At 32.6% G+C, this 23,316-nt stretch overlaps 1 protein-coding gene across 21 annotated transcripts in view; it reads left to right on the top strand.

Annotated features, from left to right (window-relative positions):
- Positions 1 to 23,316, top strand: part of FOXP2 (forkhead box P2) — a 596,515-nt gene that overhangs the window by 418,480 nt on the left and 154,719 nt on the right. For 17 of the 21 annotated variants that reach the window (XM_074379189.1, XM_074379186.1, XM_074379182.1 and 14 more), the window contains one exon: positions 12,074 to 12,163. In XM_074379189.1, the coding sequence (XP_074235290.1) occupies positions 12,074 to 12,163 (90 nt within the window). Of the gene's footprint in view, positions 1 to 12,073; positions 12,164 to 14,644; positions 15,808 to 23,316 lie in introns of those variants that run through there. The other 4 variants (XM_074379200.1, XM_074379198.1, XM_074379197.1 and 1 more) reach the window with 2 other exon arrangements.

Here is a 23,316-nt window from a genome sequence, read left to right as displayed (position 1 = left end):
TGAATAGAAATGCTTCTTGTGCTAATGCAGAATGAAGAGGTTTGCTTCCTGGTTTTGGATTTTTTATGTTGCTTCAACAAGTGGGCCACTGACAAAAGCTTGTTTAAAAAAACTGGATGAGGGAGGAACTTGTTTTAACTTCTACCAGCCTGGATTTCACTGTGATAATGGCACTAAGTGAAAACAACAGCAGCAGGATATTCATCTTCAAGAACTAAATTCCCTATCAAATTGTTTCCTACAAGCAGGAAGCCTTCCTGGGTCTTCCTATTTACTGGTTCTTAAAATGCTGATATCTACCAATAGGCACCATTTTCTAAGTGGATATTTGTACATTTTTATTTATATACATATTTTCTACAAATCGTATTGTAGATAATTCAGTATACGATATAATTTTAAAATCAGAAATATATTTTAACCTCTTTGATAGAATTAAAATTTTAAAACGCAGGACACTTGACAAGATTTTTAGGCCTGAAGCCCAAAGGACACCATAAAAATTACATTGGATATAGTTATAAAAATATTAAGGTGGTGATGATTTTCACCATTAGTTTGTTATTTTATTGAAAGCAACACTTGTATTACATCATAATGTTAATAACTGTAATTTACCACATTATGTGCTAAAGATAATCTAACCTAAATTTGGTAATAGCTGGAATAGAAAACATATTCTTCTTAAGGTAAGTTTGCACAAGATCTGTAAAATGTATCTTTGTGAATTAGTTTGAAAACGTTACACTGGTGTATACATGCTTCATACTTTACCTTATAAATATAAATTTCTAAAATTTTATATTTATATAAATATAAATTATATGATCTAAATATAAAGACATTTCTTTCATTCATTTAATATTTTTAAATTATTACAGTATTTCATCAGCAACTAGTTGTTTATGGCCGACATTTCTTATCTTCAAAGAGTTTTGTGTTTCACAATTTACATTACCCTGTAAAACTGGTAAATTGTAAACTGTTTAGGAAGAAAGAATTTATTCAGAGATCATCAATGATAGGGATGAGATCATACAGAAAATCAGAATGGTTCTGGGATTAGAACTTGGATTTTCTGATGCCTCTTTGACAAACTCTGTTATTTTGTTTCTAAGAACATTTAATTTTAGCTTTAGGGTCTCTTCTTTAGAGGTTCTTAGCCCACTGTGTCTGCACCTGCACTAACCAAGGCCTTCTTCTGCTCTAGTGGTTTTGCCTTCCCATTCCTTTCCTCCCCTGGATCCAGCCAAGGTGATGCACGCAGAGACTATCTGCTTCAAGCCTCTTTCCTATAGATCTGCAGTAGTATTTCCTCCCCTTGGTACCATACAGGCAGGGTCTTCATCTTTACCTTGGGGTATCGGCTGCTGATCCTCATCATTTCTGAAAGGAAGGTGAATGGAGAACCAAAGTTTTGCTTTTTTCTCATCTGTGCCTTCAATTGCAGAAAATTCTAGAATGTGAACTCTAAAACTTTTCCTTGCTTTTCTTCAACTGTCTTTTAAAAAAATTGTGTGCACTCACTCTTCCTCTGGAGTGGTCCACCTCATCCTTTTGCTATCCATTAATAATCTCGTGAGCATTCCTTCTCACAGTAAAGCAGCCTAAGCTTCAAGTCACTTTCCTCGCTAACCTGTTGACTATCGATAAGATGTCTTTATTACTCATGAGGACTAAAAAACATTTCCACTAAATAAATAGTATATTTATGTTTAAATGAAAAAAAATGATGTAAACAATCTTTTACCTTGGCAACATCTTCTGAAATGCTTACTTTTTCTAACTAGAGTTGTCAGGTTTAGCAAGTAAAAATAGTAATAAATTCAAATTTCACGGTAAATCCTCTATCTTATCTGGCAACTCTACTTTTAACTTCATCAGAAAATAGTACATGTTGTTTAATGCTTATTTATAGATGATATTCTTTTCTATTTGGTATGAAAGATTATTATAAAAAAAGTTTTTATCTTTAATGTTGGCTTTTTTCTGTAATGAACATCCTAAATCTAGTGCTTAATAACTTCAGAGATACTGTCTCTTAAGGGCAATAAAATTCCTTTAGAATAAAAGCTTGTATGTCTAATAATCTCCATAAAAATAAAGAAAAAGAAAAAAATTAGCTTGGAATTCTTTATGTTGTTTTAGTTGGCATAACTAGCAATGCTGTTAATGACTCAGAAATTTTTTGTTCTCTTTATACCCTGAACAGTTCTTTACTTGAGTCTTTCACTGTCCCTTCAACTATATAATTTTCCTGACTACCCCTTGTAGAAAGAGCATGAGCTTCAGAGTCAGCCAGATAATTGTTCAGATGTCTTATGCCACTCAAAGGCTTTGGTGAAAACGTTTGGACATATAACCTAACTATGCTGAGTCTCAGTTTACACATCTGTGATTTTAAAAAAGGGTGTTTTGAGGATTAAATTTAAAATTATAACTGGCATATCATGAGCACTTAATCATTAATTTTTCTTTTCTTTCTTCTTGCTTTTACTGAACCCTCATAGTCACTTTTTATAATACTTTGTAATGGCTTTCATCACATTCTGCATTGCAGTGTAATTAAATTGAGTATATTTTATCTTTCCTACCATATTAAAAGATCCTTGAGTGCAAGTGATCCCGTAGCATTGGGTGTATTGTATATGTGCATATTCATTCACATGTGGATGGGAGTAGGAGCTATATATCACAAGTACATTCATGAAATTATATATCCCTCCCCTTGAAGTCCTAGAGGAGACTAAAATATAACTTTTCAAAATATCATGGAACATGAACCTATTAAGATAGTTTCTCTATCCAATGAGACATTATCTAACTTGGATAGATTGCAGAACTAAATGCATATCAAGGTAAACTTTCAGAAATTACAGTATGCCAGACCCACTAAAGCTAGTAATCAGGAGTGAGTTGCAAATGACTAGTATTATATATTTCCAAGCATGATATACTTAGAAGAACTGATACCCACTGGAGGAATCCTAATTTCAAAAGTCTTCATCTGGAATACTACTTTATGCTTTGCTTTGAAAATACTTTTAAGTACGTTATCCTCTCTGGCTTCACAAATCACTTATATGTGAAGTTAAGTATTACTAACTGCATTTAGTGAGAGCAGTAGAAAAGTAGGTAGTTCTTCATTTAGTCCTGGAGGCAATATTCCAGAAAAAAATACCAATATATTTATATGTCATCAGTGTATGTAGAAGTACATTTTATATTCTCACAGCAGTTTAAATACCACTTTTTAGCCATCAGCTGTATTTCTCAGAACAGTGATAGAAAAGCTCCCCACTTTTGTTTCACCTATAATTCCAATCTCTCTATCATTCTCAAAAGATAACCATACCTCGTTTTCTGAATTAGTTGAGAACATCCACTGTGAGCTCTTCCCTTTCCTGCCTTTGCATGTCAAGTCATCTGTCCTCCCACTCTTCAGCCTGCCTCAGAAAAAGATGTGCTTCTCCTCCCCATAAGTCTATCACCTACCTACTGCTCCTCCTTAATTTAGTCCTTTCCCATTCCCTAGTCTAGGGACTTGCTCAATTTTCTTATTAAAACTTAGGTATTTTGGGCCAGGCACGGTGGCCCATGCCTGTAATCCTGGCACTTTGGGAGGCTGAGGCAGGCAGATCACCTGAGGTCAGGAGTTCAAAAGCAGCCTGACCAACATGGTGAAATCCTATCTCTACTAAAAATACAAAAATTAGCTGGGAGTCGTGGCAGGCACCTCTAACACAGCTACTCAGGAGGCTGAGGCAGGAGAATCCCTAGAACCTGGGAGGCGGAGGTTGCAATAAGCCAAGATCGCACCATTGCATCCCAGCCTGGACAACAAGACTGAAACTTCATCTCAAAACAAAACAAAACTAAACTAAAAAAAAAAAAAAAAAAAAAAAAAAAAACTCTCTTAAAAAATATATTTATTAAGCTCGTTATTATATTTTATTTACTTAAAAAATAGCAAATAAAACCTTTCAAACCTCTCTTTCATTTTAGTCTTCACAGAACTGATCAAAACAATTGTTTGCACTCATACCTATGGTTTTCCCCATTAATTCCCTAGTAACTCCCTGGAATCTATTTCTACTTCAGTACTCTATAGGAATTGATATCTGATAGGTCATATACAAATCATCAGATCAATATGAACTTTCATCAAATCCTGGCCTCTGAGTTTTTGATGATTGCAGATAGTATCATCCATCCTGTGCTCTCACAATTTTTTAATGTATGATGGCTTTATTGAGATATAATTTATGTATCACAAAACTTCCTCTTTTAAAGTATACAATTCAAGGTTTTTCTTTTAGCATATTCGTAAGATTCTTCAACTATCACCACTCTTTAATTCTAGAATATTCTCATCACTCTAAAAAGAAACCTCATTTTTATTAGCAGTCACTCCCCATTCTATCCTACACCCAGCCCCTGTAACCACTAATATATTTTTTATATCCATAGTTATGTCTATTTCAGGCATTTTATACAAATGGAATGAGGCAGTATGTGATTTTTTGTCACCGAGTTTTTTTACTTAGCATAATTTTTTCTTGATTTATCCATGTTGTTGCATGTATCAATACTCCATTCTCTTTTATGAACAACTATTCTATTATAAAGATATACCATATTTTGTTTATCTATTCATGAGTTGAAGGGAATTTGAGTTGTTTACATCTTTTGCTATTATGCATAATGTTGCTATGTACATTTATGTTCAGCTTTTGTGAGAATGTAAGTTTTTATTTCTCTTGGGTATATATTGTACCTTGGATAGAATTAATGGGTCATATGGTAATTATTTCTTTAACCTTTTCCAGAATTATTTTGGACTTCTATTACTGTGCTCTTCTCACAATTCATTGTCTCCCTTTTCACTATTTCCTTATCTCCTCTCAAGAAAATATTTTGCAGTTTGGGGTCTTGACTCTTCTCTCTGTGATGTCTTTACCAGCAATTTAATAAACTCCCTTTGCCTCAACTATTTATCTATGACTGACTTTTGGGAATCTGTTGTCAGTGGGATAACTCTCAACCTCTGCATTATTTACTATCTATTAAAGAAATATTCCCTTGATTATCCTGCTTTCAGGCAAACAGCATAATCTTCTCTCCAAATCCTATGTTTTATAATCTAATTTCCTCCCTTTTAGTAGTGGCACAGCTGTTCTTTCAGTCATTTTTGACTTAAAATTTTGGAGTCATCATTGACTCCTTCCTAGCCTTTTCCTCATACCCATTTACTAAGTTGTGCTAGTTCTTCCTTGACAGTACCTCTTTTGATTCTTGTTTTGAACTAACATGATTCATGTTATTCTTACCTCTTATTTGGACAGTTGCACAGACCTTTTTACAAGTCTTTATACCACTGTCTTGTCTCACACTCTTCATCCCTTGTTTATCCTTTACAACTTTGACTTCAGTATTGTCCTGGGCCAGAATTATTTTATTCCAGATTTCAGCAAAATTGGTTTTTACCCGCTACATAACATTAAGACTCTTTGTCATTTGTTGTTTAGTTATATCCAGTAATTAGCCCCGGCCAACCTTCTCATCGAGTTTTACTAGTTCCCAAACTAAGCATATGCTCGTCCAAGATCAGTTGTTTTCTTTTCACTATATATAGTCTCACATTTTCTTTGTTTCTACTTGGCATGGCCTTCTGTCATCTCCACAACATGAAATATTTCTCATATTAGTCCAGCCCAAATATTATATCCTCCATAAACATTTCAATGAACTTATCAACAAAAAATAATTTCTTCTACTTATAGACTACTGAAGTATTTTTAAAACATTGTCTGTGGCCTCTTGACATTCAACTAGATCTGTCTTATTAAACAATGAACTTTTAAAGATAGAAATAATGTCATATCACCCTTCCTACCTAAGTGTGCAGTGCTTAGTTCTTTGCTAGGTATATGGGGCATAGTCACAAACATTTTTAAGGACACACATTTTAAGGACAAATATTTTTATGTATTTTATTCTTCCAGAATATTTTCCCAAGTACTACTTCTCCTACAGCCTTACTTTTAAGTTGAAGAGCATGTTCAGAACAGAGAATTCAAATAATAGTTTACATTCATAAATTATACTATAATTTAGTAGCATGTATTTTTAGTTAATATCTGATATACTGGTTGAAATTATAGCAAAATGGAAGTAGTTAGTCTTCAATCCATATCCAAACAAAAGATGATATTAGTCTCATAATGAAAAAAACAAATAAACAAACAAAACCGTGCTAAGGTATGTGTAAATCAAAAAGTAAATCCAAAATCTATTTGGGGAAAATAATAAAATATTTTACACCAGAAAGAGAAATAACCAAAAGAATGCACAGAAACTATTATAGTTACTGGAACAGGTACCATGATAAAGAGAGGTTGTAAAATCATTAATTTTAATAAAATCAGTCCTAATTTAAATTTACCTTTCATACCTTAGAATTTTAAAGTTGGACAGAATTCCTTAATATGTACTTAGAATTATTATAGATAACATTAGCAGTTCATTACTATTAGCAATAGAATAGTGAAGAACGTAGAGCGAGGAATATCAGGTTACTTAGTGTACTGCACCCTGTAGAATGCTGGCTCAGAGAAAGAGAATGTGTTCTCCTATTAAACTCATTCTAGATCTGAAAAAACAAAACCTGTCTTAGACCTTAGTTGCTATTAACTCAACAGGCTTATTTCACAGAATTTCTGAGGTCATCTGGTGGTTTGAAGCCATAATGGAATATACTGAATACTGGATTTGGACTTGAACCTTAAAGAGTTTATTCTCACTTCTAAGAATGACTTGAGCATCCATTCCATCACAGGTTCAATACCCTGATTGTCTCTCTTTTGGATCTATATCACGAGATATTAGCCAAAATAGTCTGACATCTGATTGGTAAATAGGATTCTTTGAAACTATAGGACCCTTCGCAAGTAATTACTCTTATTAAAGTTCTCTTATTATAGTATAGTATTATTTTATAATTATTATGCAATTAGTAGTCTTAGTATTTCAATTTGGCCTCCATAGTGATGAAAAATATAATATATCCACACATTAATTTTCTAACTTTATGTAAAATATACTATAAAATATTATTTTAAAAATATTTTTAATTAGCTTTTTTAACAAACAATCTGATTATGTATCAGGCATGAAAAAATAAAAGTCAGTAACTACAGATGCATAATTTCACTCTGATGGATTGCTATTTGAAAATAGGTTATGCCAATTAGATGATTAATTTTCTCCTATTAAATAACATTATGAGACTTCAGATTACATTTATCAGTATATTCTCTTTAGTGGGAACATAATATGAAGAAAGACCAAACATAATACACATTTATATCCTTTCTGGAAGGATCTGAATATACTTTTATTAACTACCCTTGGGAAAATAATCAGAAAATTAAACTCTGTTTGAAAACTTACTTTATGTTTCATATCCAAAGTAACATGCTGAAGACATAATGTGTTAAAGGTTAAACTATATGAATATGAGGAGCAAAAATCTGGATGTCCTGCTGGTAATTTTTTTTGGTTCTGGTTATCTGCAAAGTATACACCCCTTGTCAGTATAACTAGGGAGTGACTGTGTAAACATTCTTGTTTCGCCTGTTCCACATAATCGTTTCTTGTATCATATTTCTTCTGACCTCGCTATCTGAAACCAATTACAGGAGATCCATTTGGGCTGCATCTATTTTCATAAGAAGCCTAGGCAACAGTGTTTTTCTCAGAGATGAATATCAACATCAAATATGCTTCTGAGTGCTTTGTTATTTATGTTTCAGAGAGATTTTGTAGCCTTCAGCTCTCAAGAATGTGTCACGCTGTGCTGTTTATACATTGAAGATATTAATGGGCGTAGATGTCATTTTTCATTTTAATGTCTCAAATGCAACAGGCTGATAGGTTAAGCATTCCTATTTTTATGGGGAGAGATATGACTGATGTCTGTTTCTTCCCCAAATATACATATATTTACTTTGAAAAAGAAAAAGTTATTTATAAACCTTAGCATACTCAACATTTTTTGTTTTACTGGGTATTTCTAAACTATTTTCAAATAATTTTATATTTATTGAAAGATTTCAGTGTTCTTTAGGAGAAAAAAGTATTTATCTGACTGGTAACAAAGCATTTTCACCCTTAATTATCACCATGACCTACTCATTAGAATTATTTTGTGAAGTTCATAACTAGCACAAAATTACTACTAGTGAGGAAGTATGCTTGAACTTTGCTTTTCTTACAAAAAAAAATAGTTAAAATTGCACAGTAACAGGAATGATGTTTACAATGAGTATTTTAGAGCAAAATGCACTCAGTTATGAAAGATGTGCATGCCCACATCTCTGCAGCCTAACAAAATGTATACCTTTAGTCTCTTATAAAGATTATTTCTTTTTTAAAATTTTTTATTTAACCTTATTGCAAATTTTAAGATGTCTTATCTTAATTTTCTTTAGCTTTCCTAAAATTAGATAACTTCATTAAGTAACTTGCACCCCTAATTAAAAACAAATGTGTTTTTGGAAACTAGATATGGTTTGGCTGCCTTCAAAATCTCTTTCATGTTTCTGATACATTGGAATCAGACTCAGTCATTATGAAAGGAAATTTTGTAAACAACTTTTGCCTTTGTTCTAAATTAATTTTTTGTGGGGGAGGGTGACCATATAAATGACGAGATGGCTCAGAGAACTTTATGAATGGCCTTGGATTTAATCTTTTGTTTGTATTGACGAAGTGGCAAGTGATTTTTAGATTAATATTTTATATCATTTGACACTTAACACTTTATATTGATGGAAGTGTTTTAGTTAATAATCTTTCATTTCTTGAGTAGCTATAATAATAAATTGCAAAGATGAACTAAATGTCTCTGAGCAATTGTTTATTGAAATTCAGTCCTAAAGTGTTATCCAGAATACTGGAAATAAAAATGTCATATGATGCATGCAGTGAGAATGCAAACTGCCAGAGATTTCTGCTTATAAGTTTTAAATCACTCCTCATCTCCTGGAATTGTTTTTTGTTCTTTCGTCTCCTATGTTTACTGTAGCAATTTCTGTTCTACCAAAAGAATGTTGAAATAGGCAAGAAGTTATTTTTCATAAGAGTTTGTATTAAAAGATGATCCTCAGCTATTTTGGAGATAATTATAAATGCATATGAAAATCAAAATACTTTAAAAGTAGAAGCATGTTTTAGCCAGCTATCTTGTGATGTTTCATTACCGTTATTAATCCTTTATTAACAGTATAGGTGTGTGCCTTTGATTAGCGATACTTTGATGAGCAAAAAATTCTAATATATTTAATTTTCTAGTGTTTTTCTACAGACATTACATAGCATTGACATATTCCATTGATTACTTTGGTTGTGTTGAATGAATATAATGCAGGGCAGTAAAATGGATGGGGTCTTAAGCTTTGGAGAGAAGAGCCAGAGTTTTTGACCAGGCTCTCCTGCTTTGTGGCTTCAGTCAATTTATCCTAGTACTGATTCTTCAGTTACTTGTTTACAAAATGAGAAAGGTGGGCTAGGCAGTTTCTAAGGCATTGTCCAGCTCTAGAATTTTGCAATTCTATACTAATAATTGGTCAGATAATCAGGATATTACAAAAGTTTAGAGTTCTACGAGGCATCACAGAAGTATTAATATATGGTGAAATTCAAGTTAAGAATATTGGGGGCAGTGATCATAAAAATAATATATATTCTGTGATAGTTGTTCTATTCATTTTCAGATTTAAAACAAAAAGATTATATTGTTTCCCTTGTAAAGTCTGAAAAATGGATATGCTCTTTACTGCTGAAGAATAATTCATTATAATGTCATATATCTTCTTTACTATAATCTTACTCATTACCTACTAATGATTCCTCTGATGGAACAGAGACAATATGGCACACTGGAATGCACTCAGGCCTGGAAGCCAGGAGACCTTGAACAAAGCATTCATAAATTGCTTTGTGATCTTGAACAAAGCAATTGCCTATTCTAGGTTTCACTTTTCTCATTTGCTAGAATGAGGAGGTCAGGTTAGATGATTTTCAAGATTGCTTTTAGTGTTTGTCATCCATGATTCTAAGATCCTAAACTGTGTTCATTAATATTTTTTAAGAATAATAGATAACTATATAATTTAATATAAATTAAAACAACAGATATACAAAATAAACCAATCAATTCAAAAAGGAAAAAAAAATACATGAAAACCATTAGGCAAATTTTGCAGATTTTGGCATCAACTGGAAAAATAATTGAATGCATTTTTTATTTTGAGAATTTCAGAGACACAGCCTAGGACATCTGTAAAAATTTCTATTTGGAAAAACATCATTTGTAGTTATTTTATGTTACAATTAAAAGAGTAAAGATATAGTATTTAGAATATTGAATGGAAATTTTCAAATAGTGAGTCTTGTGATAATAAAGTAATTATGGAATTTCTTTGTTTTTTCAAACTGATCTCTTAAATTACCTGAGTTCACTGGAATGTGCCATCCTTAGAAATATTTAGGTTAATTTGCAATTACTTGAAAAGTTTAAAAAACAACCACAAAGATGATTATCGTGGGTGAGTGTGTCTCCAACTGTAAAAAGTATGCTTTACAAACTATGCCAGATCCTGCTATGGGAAGACAAATCAATGTTGTTAGGAGATGGTGCTAGTGCATTCAGTTTGTTTACTTTGGTTTCTATGTCTGCCTGCCTTCTCAGAAAACTTGCTTGGAGCCAGACTGTAGCAGCCCTCTCTGTCTTTTCATAATTGATCAGGGGATGACTGCCTTCCCTGAGGGTTAAGACGTGGCAACTTTTTCTGTTTGCTCAGCATCTCAATGCAGTAGTTCAAACATTGTTCACACCAGCTGGCAGTGTAATGCCATATGCACATCTTGTCAAAGCAACTGTTGTCATGGATACTAGAAACTCTCTTAAAAACCAGATCATTGATTACAATCAAAATTGTACTTTTATCAGCTGAAATTCTCAATTATTATACAAGAATATTAATCCAATAATGTTTTCCCATTGTGAAAAATTTATCTTGTATTCAAAAGTAGTAAATAACATAGTAGACCAATGATTTAGTTTAGTTTTATGCGTTGAAAATTTCATTATTAGTGTTCATTGAACTCAGTTATTGGGAGAGAAAATGAATTTTTTAAGAGGCTCTTAAAAGTTTTTTAAATTAGTTTATACTCTTACCTTTAGAAGAATTTACTATGCATTTTGTTCTATGGCACTAGCTTTTATATGTTAAGTTTATATAGTACATTTACTGAATTCTTCCTCCTCCAGTAAATGAAACGCTTACATTAATTTCTTATGTTAAGTTTTATTTTCCTAAGTGGGAAAGAAAACATAAAAATAAATGAAAACATCTTCTATTTTGATTGGTATTCTGTCACACATAGAAACAAACCTGATTGGTTGAGTGGTAATTTCTTTGTTCTCTGATTTTGCTAAGAATGCAAATGAAAACCACTCAATTTTATTTGGCATTAAAACTGCACTTTATTTTGTCAAAGGAGAGGTTTCCCCTTGAATTGTAAGTACAAAAAAAGTGTTTTTAATCTTTAGTGAAAATCCTTATTAATTCACTTTCAAGATAATCTGATGTTGATTTGTCAAATTTAATTACAGCTTCCGGTAACACTTGAAGTCTACTGCTTTTGCCTCAAAATTGTAATATGAAAATGCAAATTGAATGATAATTTAAAAGGGAGTGGGCATTTCAGTTGAACACTCAAAGACAAGTTCCTTATGGAAATGAGGTTATTGATGCAGTTTATGATTTTTATCCTCTTTAAGCACTTTAAACAAATTAAATTTATTTCCTGCAGAATTGCATATTTCTCTGCGATTTTGAGTAAAGTTACATATGTGTGTTTGGCAATTTTTTTTGTCAATAATGATTCTCTCTGGAAAGGAATATGGGGGTTCTTGTACATTGAAGCCTTTTACTATTAACCAAGAGGTAATTGATAAGTTAACTTTCAACAAAATATTTACATATGGTTTCCTTTTTACTTCTAGGCTCTCCAAGCAGCAAGACAACTTCTTTTACAGCAGCAAACAAGTGGATTGAAATCTCCTAAGAGCAGTGATAAACAGAGACCACTGCAGGTTAGTAAAGCACTCCTGTCCTTGGGGTCTTATTTTAAAAGAAGTTCATAACGATAACAGATGTGCAGACCCAGTTGTATATATACCGGAAATTATTACATTTGCATATGTAGGTAATTTTAATTCATAAAGAGGATTCATTTTATCTTCTGAAAAGGGAAAAAATAATTTTCTATTGGCATAGATTTCAAAAGTTTCCAAGGTAACTCCTTGCAAAAGTATTTAGGAACCATATTTGCTGTACATAGGCATAGAGAATTTTGCATTAAACTCCCTTGTGGGATTTTATTCATACATAGGTTGAAATGTGAAATTTTTTTCTTAAAAGCAAAGTTATAGTAAAATGGTATGGAAGGAAACAAAGAAGTCCTAGGCAACCCTTCCGTAGTTGTATCCAAGTGAGAAATGCAGAAAACCTCGAGGATTGCCAGAAAAACTGTTTGAGTTTGCCAAGGAGTTATTGCTGTTGCTACAGTTATAAAAACACATTCTGGAGTTTGTTGTCCTTACTCACTATGTTTGTCCTGTGAAAATGATAGTATGTATGTCTTTTAAAGTAACTTTTGTTATATAATATTACCCTTGTTTTATGTAATCTTCTTAATCAAAATCTATAAGACATTTTCTGAGGTGGGAGGGGGACATTTTTAAGGTATATTTTTTGACTGTTTGGAAGGTAAATTCTGGAATTACATAAAACATCTCTCAAAGTGTTTACCAGCTCTGTTGAAAGATAAGTAATGCTTTTTTCTGAATCATGTGTTATGTAACATGCCTAATAAGGCAAATTTAGTTTAGTTTTTTAACATCTCTTGTTGCTTTATTTGAACAAAAAAAAAAACAATTTTTTATGGCCCAGATGTCTGTTTTTATTTTCAGGTGTACTCACAGATGTTAATCTTACATGATGGCCTTCTGAAGCTTAGTTTGTATAAGAGAGAATTATAAACTACTGATCTATACAATCCAAAAATCAGTTGTTACCTAAAAACTGGATAACATGTATTATCCCTAAACAAATTTCAGATAAGGATAGATTTTCCTGGGAACAAAGTCATTTGTGGAGAGTGGGTGACAAGAGGGACTTGGGGATAAGGGGATGTTTCAACAGAGTACAGATGTCTGCCATGACTGGAAATGAAAGTTTTACTTAATCAGCCTGAGTTTTAAGATTCTTTCAAATTTTTTTTTCTTTTAAAAGCAATTTCACATTTCTTTGTTTAACTAATGAATGATTCTGTGTCACTTTGCTCAGCATCATGTCCTTCCCCAATTTGTAATGGGAGTTAGGTATAGTACTTCCATGGAGTTATATGATTCCATGAGAGTCTCTTCATGCATTTACATGACATAAAAATTTACATAGAAGTCACAGAAGATAGCAAATGAAATGTTTATCCTCACTATGGCTTCAGAGTGGGAATTTTGCTTTCCTGTTGGAACAGAAAAGGAGAATTAAGATGTTGGCAACATAAGCAAAATGTAGGAATGAAGTTACTGTTTTGAATGTCTAAAAAACACTATTATCCTAATGCTATTTTACCATATTTCTTGACAAAATAGAGGAAGTTGCAGTTCCTTCTTCCTCTCCAAAGCTAAGTCCAGTAGAAGTTTCTATATTGCTGGTTATCAGGGTATCTCTGGAAAGAATGGCTGGGCTTCAGTTTTCCTATTTTTTGTTGTTGTTGTTGTTGTTGCATTGAAAGACAAGATTTGATACTTGGGCTAAAATATACATATTTTCCCTTACAAAATACCCACAATAGAATGTGGGAATTTTAATGGCTCTAAAATAAGGAATTGTTGTTTGTTTCTCAATGTGTAAGTAAAATTTTGAGCACAAGTCTCCAGTTTTGTTATTTCAGCATAAAAGAATGATTAAAACTATTTAAATACCTTTTAACAATTGCAGTTGCTGACCATGACTACAAAGACTTTCATTGTGTCACTTGTTTTTCATTTTGTGATGCATATTAATCTGAATTTATCTCCATTGTTTAGACTGTAAAACTAGCATTTCAGTATTATTTTGTAATTTTAGTGGGATCTCAGGACAAAATATCATAGAAATGAGAAGTTGGTTTTTATGAATGAGAATTTAGAAATAATGAATGAGACTTATTTGTTCACCAAAATATACACTGCAGTTAATATAATGTGACCCTTCATTTTAAGTATTTCATAGGACTTGATAAGTTTAACAACTGGAGACATGCTGGGATTGTATTAAAAATCTAATAAAAGCTTAACAGCATTTTATACTAGCTTACACATCTGTTGTCAAACAGGAATATTAGGTAATGCTTATCCTTGTATCTTCAGATATTATTTAGCATGAGTTGCATTATATGCCACTTATGTTTTAAAAAGGAGAGAATGTTTGCATTAAAATTTTCAATAATTTAATATGAAATTATCATTTTAAACATTTTCTTATATGATTCTCTCAAAATTTAGAGATTTTTCTACTTAAGTGTTTAACCAAACTTTCATAATAGAGTTAGTGTATTACTTTTATATTTCAAAAGGGTAATTGAAAATATTTCAAAATATCTACTTGCAAGGCAAAGTTTCAGTATTAATAGATTATGATGTTTGTTAATATATCAAGCATAATATCTTTAGAGAATTAAAAAGATACTTTATATTTTTATTTTAAAGTATAGTTTTTATAAAGTTTAAAAGAAAATACATAATTAAAAACCTGTTTTGATGGCTCAAGTCACAAGAACAATATCAGTTGCTTGTTAACATTCACCTGAGTTTATTTTCTATGTTATGAAGTCGTGGCCAGATTTGAAGTGTGACATGGTACAGAGTCTATTTTTAGTATACTAGTTTTTATCTACTATTATTTTTTCATTTACATTTGTTCAGAATTTTGTGCTACAGATGGCATAGATATTAGCATGTCTAATGCAAAATGGAAAGAAAAACCATCACATCTGACAAGCTTGAGTGCCAATTGTAGTAGTGATTTCACTTTCATGTATAGATATCTGATTATATGTATTTGAAATATGTTTACATATTCTACTCATTACATGAAACATCAATTGAATAGGTGCAATCAGTAGGTACATCGATTGATGGTATATTGATGAATAATATATAAAGATTGTGATGCAAATGGGAGCCAATATTAACTTAAGCATTACCAGATGTTTCTGCTTTACTTTCTTACTATGTATCCCAGAACACATATCCTAATAATAACAGCCAAAGACAACTTCTTACTTAAATTTGTTTTATTTAAATCTACTCCCAGAACTTCCTAGTCTTAATATAGTCATAGTGCTCCATAATGAGGAAAGTTAGCCAAAAAGAATAACGCTTAGTTTTTTCAACTTCATGAAACTAATTTTCAGCTTAGAAAGAGTAAGTTACACACCACACCACACCACACATACACACACACACACACACACACACACGTACACAAATGCCCACATGCACACTTCCATAATCTGTAAATTTTTAAAAATTTTTGTAAAATACATTTTCAATTTTCTAGCCTATGACAAATCTACTTAATTTAGTTTAGATATGAAAATTGGTCGCATTATTGTTCTTGTTACATTTACAGCCATGAGACAGACTTGTGGTTCTTCAACAGCTGTGCAGAGCAGAGACGTAAATTTAAGGTAAATGCCATTGCTTTGCTATCTTAGATGAATATTAGTTTTTAGCATTGTAATCACTTCCTTCATTGTAGGTTAATATATAAGGTTCTCCTTTCTAATAGGTGATTGAATTCTAAAATTTTTTTATAACTCTTTCTTAAGAAGTTCAAAAACGGAATAATAAAAAGCAAAGGTGAATTGAACCTGGGGGCCTTATTCTGACTCTGCCACAAATAGTCACATAAATTTGAGGAATTTACTTAACATCTTTAGAATTGAAGACATTGGGCTAACTGATGAACAAGATTTTAAATTTTATGGTTAAATGTTTATTTTGGTTTTGTTTTGAAATGAGAGGCACCTTAATTTTTCAGGATTAGGTGTGTCTTGTTGAATATTCGCTAATGAAGTAAGGGTTATGTTCTTGTTTGTTTGGTTTTTGTTACAAAGTATTTGTTTATTAACATGCCACATCCAGGAATAGTGCCTTGGAAACAAAGAATTAAATCCCATATGTATGGAAACCACTGTGTAAATATAATTCTGTATATCTGAGGAAGCTTTGTTTTGTTTAATGCTTTGAAATATTATAAATTGCATTTATGAGAAATGTAAGCTACATAAAAATTATTTAACCAATGTATTTACTTCAGTAATCTACATTGAAATATGTTGTGATATAATGCAACTTAATATTATTTTTATTTTACTCTGCTATTTCATTCCAAATTGTTAAAAATAACAAAAGCTGACAAAACCAGAAATTCTGTAGTAAACTAACTAGCAATACTGAAATTCTATATTCTATGTAAAAAAAAAGTCAAGAATAGGTATTAAAATTTATAATTTGTAAAATATTCTGGAGGAAAGTACCAACTTATGTGGGATATAGAATTAGATATTACAAAGTGTCTTTTAGGAAATGATAAAATTTCATTTATGTGTAGTGATAATGAAATTGAATATTTCTTTTTCAATATTACTTTTAAATATAATGTATGAGAAGTAGAAAGAAGCTGGGCCACATTTTGTTTCAAATAAAAGCAGTATTGCCAGAAAAATTGAGATATAGGTTTAAATAGAGCCATCTATTGTGATGCAAGAAATTTAGAATGAAGTTTTTAAAGATATTCTTTACTATTTATATTTTCTGTGTATTGAAAAATGAGCAGGAAGTCTAGTATATTATTTCTTGATCATAAAAAAAATTAATTCAAATACTATTTACAAGAACAGACTATGTATTGTGTGGCTCTTATTTTCCCATTCCAGTGAAGAACATTTCTTAAAAGGCAACATGAAATAGGCGAATTTAAGAGAATGTTATAGAATAAAATTTTTGTTAAACTATGATGATGTTCCTTTCCATGACCAACTGCTCAAGGCTAACACCCTGTGGAGGAGGGTCTGGGACATTGAGCTCATTACTGCTTAGCATGCTGGTATGGAAAACTTACCATATGATCTACTCATGGCATGTAGAAGACAAAACCATGTGTTTTAGATCTGAAACCTGCCTTTGCCATTATTAAGACTTTGGATAGAATAACTTGATCTCTTTGGAGACTGTTTTCTCATCTCTGAAATGGGAATAAGAATACCCACCTTGCAAGATTGCTGTGAAGACCAAAAAGAATATTATATGAATTACTTAGGGCTGAGCCCAGTGACTCACGCCTGTAATCCTAGCACTTTAGGAGGCCAAAGAGGATGAATCACAAAATCAGGAGATTGAGACCATCCTGACTAACATGGTGAAACCTCATCTCTACTAAAAATACAAAAATTAGCTGGGGTGGTGGCACGCACCTGTAGTAGTCCCAGCTACTCGGGAGGCTGAGGCAGGAGAAACGCTTGAGCCCGGGAGGTGGAGGTTACAGTGAACTGACAGTGTGCCACTGCACTCCAGCCTGAGCAACAGAGAGAGACTCTGTCTCCAAAAAAAAAAAAAATTGCATAAATCCTTGGATAAGGAGTTAATAAATAATTGCCGTTATGCTAGCCTCCAGGAAATTGGTATTTAATCCTTGGTTTTATATATATATATAAACCATATATATATAAGGGTTTTTTGTTTTTTTTGGTTTTTTGGTTTTGGTTTTTTTTTGTTGTTTTGTGTGTGTGTGTGTGTGTGACAGAGTTTCACTGTCGTCAGGCTGGAGTGCAGTGGTGCGATCTCAGCTTACCGCAACCTCTGCCTCCCAGGTTCAAGTGATTCTCTGGCCTTGGCCTCCGGAGTAGCCAGGATTACAGGTAGGCTCCACCATGCCTGGCTAATTTTTGTATTTTTAGTAGAGACAAGATTTCACCATGTTGGCCAGGGTGGTCTTGATCTCTTGACCTCATGACCTACCCACCTCAGCCTCCTAAAGTGCTGAATTACAGGCACGAGCCCAGACGACCAGCCAATATATATTCTATATTATGGTATTTGGCCATAACTTTTTACTGTTCCCAGATATTTCAATGATATTCAATATGCCCATGTTGTAACCATGTGTTTTAAGGCATACTAGAGTGTTTTCCCCTGCTATAGGTTCCCACCACATACATACTTCACACTCTCCACACATAAACACATAAACTTATATTTTAATGCTTATCTTCTCTATTAAACTGTAAGTTATATGACAAATGAATCATGAATTCCCTGCTAACTTCTAGTACCTAGTGCGGTGCTTAATGAATAATAGAGCTCAATAAATAAATTTGTTGAAACAGTGAAAGAGGAGGAGATGGTGCTGAATGGAGCAGAGGAGAAAGTTTGGAGGAGAAAAAAAAGTTCATTCAGTATAAACTGAGTGATAATTTATCATGTATAATATCCTCAGGGACTTATGACTTAGTTGAGGAGATATTCACAGTTGTGTACAAATAAATACACTTACTGGACACAGTGGATGTGCTGTAGAAATGGGAAAAACAGAAAGAGCAATAAGCAGTTAAAAAAGAGAATTATCAATTCAGGCTACAAGTGATCAGGGAGGACTTTGTAGAGAGGGTAGCATGTACGTTGGGCTTAAAGTAAAGGAATTTGGTAGATAAAGGAATTTTTGATGGAGAATTTTTTAAAGATGTCATCAAAGATGTAGACTTAGGAAATTCTGAGATCTGGTTAGGCAAGAGTAAGTAGTTCATTCTGATCAGCATAGAGATATCATACTAATGGAATAATGAATGGGTTGGGGGCTAGAACTACACATCAATGATTGCATAGAGCTTGAAATGTCAGGTTAAGAAGACAGTATTTTATGGATTGGGTAGCATGGGCTATTAAAGTTTTTTTGAGAAGGAAGTGAAATTATCAAAGCAGTGGTCTGTGAAGATAGCAATGGTACAAATGGAGGATATTTTCAGGGAAGGGAGTTCTGAGAAACCTGAAATCAAGAGACTCTTTTAAAGACTATTTAGGTGGACACGATGAAGACTTAAGCTTTAGACATGTTGAGTTGAGGAGATTGCCAGACAAGTAAGTAGAAATAGCTAGCTTTTAGCAAATTTCAAAGATAACTTGACAGAGGGATCAAGACTAAAGAGAAATATTTGTGGAATAACACAGAAGTAATAGATGAATCCATGGGAGTAGAGGAGATTTCCAAAAAAGGTAATTTGCAAAGAAGAGCTCAGTAACATTGTTATTTTTTTAGAGCAAGAAGAAAATGCAGAGAGACAAGGGGAGCCTAGAGCAATGAAATTAGCATTGGGTTTATTAAGCAAGGTCAAGAAAAGGGAGAGTTTATAAAAGTTAAGGTTTGTCAGCCATATCAAGCAATGTCCACAGGAAGGATAACATTTTCACATAAACACTGTCTAGTTGAATTGCAACACTGATCATTTTAAATCCTCTTCATTCTTCATCATTCATCAGTTACTCTTAGGATCTGCAGTACTAATGTGATCAATAATGAATGGAGAAAAATTATACCTTAACATGGGAGTTAAATAGAAAATAGAGAATTAAAAAATGTACTTTTGCTTCTCAGATTGCAGTGTAAGAAAATGTATGTTGCATATATAATACTGAATTTCCATAAATTAAATATGGAAGAACACTGCTTTCTAGGAGGTCAAATTTTCTCCTTTCTTAGCTACCCAAGAACTTGCTTCTTTCTGTAATCCATTAGGATTTTAAGTATATATTCCCTTGACTTCTCTACCTTAACTAAAGTGAGAGCAAGAAAGAAATAGAACATTAATATTGTTATGGGAGGTCTCTATAGGATTTAAGACTTAGGCTGTGAATTTTATCTTAAGATGTTTGGAAGTGTTATACAAGCTAAATTGAATGACAAAGCGAAGAGCAGTGTCAGTACATGATTAAAGACAAAAAGTGAAATTATTTTGAAATTTACTTACATTTAAGATTGTGTTTCCTCTGTGGATTCTATTCATGTATTTCTATCAACCTGCCGTCCACATTTATATCGTTTTACTTAAAAGGTTTCTGCTACCTTCACCTTTTCTACTGCTTTCTTTTCTCCTTTACCATTTTATTTTCTTCTCTCATCGTTTAGTCTTGTCTCTTTTACTTTATCGCTCTTTGGTCCTGTAAGAAAATAGAGACTCTAAATAATCTGTAAGTATCTAATTCTATCATGAACCTAAAATATATTCTAGCATATCATTTTACTAATAAATAAAACTGCACATTCTTACAATCCAGTATCTAATATTTAATTCTTGTCTTATCCCAAGAATAGTTTGTGCTATTTAAGTTGTGGTTTCAATAGGAAAGCACTTCTCTTTAATATCTCAGCTACTTAGAAGAACCTGGAACCCTAAAGCTTTTATTTTTTTCTTTTTAGTGCTAGAAATATTCTGTTATGACATTTATAGTGGCTTTTTAAAAAATTGTCATCAGAGTGGTTTCATTGTTCCTTAATCTTTTGGTCTGCTTTTTCAGAAAACCTATTACAAAATGAAAATTTAAACTAGAAGTGCTTGGGATAGTTATATTAAATAGTTTTTCTAAGAATATCTAAGATTGTGATGATTATGATTATTTTAGTACTGCTGAATTTGGAAGCACAGCATTTGGAAAGGTGAAACAAATGTGGAATAAATTATTCTTTCTTTTTTTTTTTTTTTTTTTTTTTTTTTGAGGCGGAATCTCATTCTATCACCCAGTTTGTGATATGGTGGTAAAATCTTCACTCAGTGCAACCTCTGTCTCCTGGGTTCAAGAGATTTTCCTGCCTCAGCCTCCTGAGTAGCTGGGATTACAGGAATGTGCCACTACATCCAGTTAAGTTTTGTACTTTTAGTAGAAATGGGGTTTCACCATGTTGACCATGCTAGTCTCAAACTCCTGACCTCAGTTGATCTGCTTACCTCAGCTTCCCAAAGACCTGGGATTACCGGGATGAGCCACCATACCCAGCCTGTTCTTTCAAAATATTTAAGTCACCCTACCTTAATATGAAAATCATATAAGCTCATAACAAGAATCTAACATTATTGTAAGTTAAATTATGTTTGGTCACCAAGTTCCTTTTCCCAAAGGCACGTGATAAATGCTAATAAATTACTATAGTATAGTGGATTTTTCAAAATGAAAATTATATTCTCTGATTAGATGAGATAGAAACCACTCAAGAGAACTAATTATAGTAGGATTATAGTAGACCGTTGACATTCACCAAGTATATATCCATAGATCTTCATGAAAAAAATAAATTTCAAAAATTTCCATTTCAAAATTTTGGTGAGGTTTGTACAGACTTTTTTCTTTTATACTGTCCTTATTTTGAACCAACCTAAAACTGTCTTATGCAAAGTATCACACAAGTTCACAACTTAAAAATTTTCAATAAAATTTGCCCTGTGATTAATTTTCAATTTTTAAAAAGAATATTTTTTTATGTCGTAGGTTCTCCTGCGTTAGTGAGGTGGATAACAGCAAAGCTACATTCGTGATAGAAAAATCCACAGGAGTTTAGGAATTAGGTTATGTGTGTGAGAAGTCAGCAATCTAAAGACTAGATCAACTTTTTTAGCTACTTGATTGTTTCATGGATTGAAGACTTGCACAGGTGCAATGTCTAGAGTCGTAGAGATTGTATGCAAATAACCAGACAAATCCATAACATTTGTGAACTGTAAGGCTCTATTCTACCAAATCTTGCCATGTAGCTTCTATGGGGAAAATCCAAAGTGAACAAACAAGTACCCCCAACTTTCCTTGTTATTTCATTGAAGACGAGAGAAGCTCCTGTCTTAAAATTTTTCTTCTCCTTAATTGTAAGTCTCCAATGACATCAATAAATTACAGGGAAATCTTCCTTCAGAGTAAAAGTTGCCTAGCATGTCTTCTTCTTCTTCTTCTTCTCCTTCTCCTTCTCCTTCTCCTTCTCCTTCTCCTTCTCCTTCTCCTTCTCCTTCTCCTTCTCCTTCTCCTTCTCCTTCTCCTTCTCCTTCTTCTCCTTCTTCTCCTTCTTCTTCTTCTTCTTCTCCTTCTTCTTCTTTCTTCTTCTTCTTTCTTCTTCTTTCTTCTTCATTTTCTTTTTCTTTTTCTTAATAGAGATGAGGTCTCACTATGTTGCCCAGGCTAGGTTCTAAATCCTGGGCTCAAGTGATTTTCCTGCCTCAGCCTCCCAAGTGTCAGGATTGCAGGCATGAGCCACTGCACCCAGCCTCTAGCATGTTTTTTAAGGAATGGGAGGGCTGTGTCTTGAGTATGAAAAGACCTCTCACGAACACTGGGTAGATGAGTAGAGACTATAATAGCCATCCATTGTTTCCTAGTTTGGTTCAGGGATTTTATTTCCCCCAGTTAGAGAGTGTGTCTAAATTCAGTTAAAGGTCTTAAATCACATCAAGCTGTGGCTAAAAGTATTTTTTTTTAAGTTTTGTCATTTGATTATGCCCATTTTTACAGTTTTATCGGTATAGACATAGAACCTTTAGTACCTGATAGTTAAGCATTTTGATAACACAAAATACAAAGAAAATTCCTTTGCGTAGTATATAATCCTTACACTTTCAATGCTAACACTTGCATTGATGTAAAAGCTTCCACCTTGACATCCTCTACTGCTAGTGCAACTGCACGTTCCTAAGTGACAAACCAAGGAACACATTGAACATTATGATGTGCTGACATGAAGAAATCTGTTGTCTCACAGAAAGACTGTAGCAAATTCTTTGATATAATATCTCTGTAAAAGCAAACAAACATTAAAAACAAAATTATTCTCTTTACATTCTACCTTCTTCCCATAGAACCAAGCATTTAAAACATGTTAACTGGTGTAATTAAAATTATAGTTTTTCGCAATTATGGGCATCATTTGAAGTTTTCCTTTATTTCAGGAGAGTTTATTTTCCTTAATCAATAACTATCATCACTCCCATATAGAGTCTTAGAGGACATTTGTACTATTCATTTTCAAGTCTAAAAAATTACTTGCAAGTCTTATAAAAATGAATATCTTGGGTCTGCCTCAAACTACTGAATTAAAATTGAGGAGCAGGGGAATGGTATATTTGGAAATCAGGATATTTAAAACTCTCCAGGAGATTCTAGAACAG

This window comes from Saimiri boliviensis, chromosome 10 (genome assembly GCF_048565385.1).
Source record: "Saimiri boliviensis isolate mSaiBol1 chromosome 10, mSaiBol1.pri, whole genome shotgun sequence".
In the NCBI taxonomy this organism is placed as follows: Eukaryota; Metazoa; Chordata; class Mammalia; order Primates; family Cebidae; genus Saimiri; species Saimiri boliviensis.
Note: the sequence above shows the minus strand (reverse complement) of the source record. Positions and strands in the feature narration are given on the sequence as shown.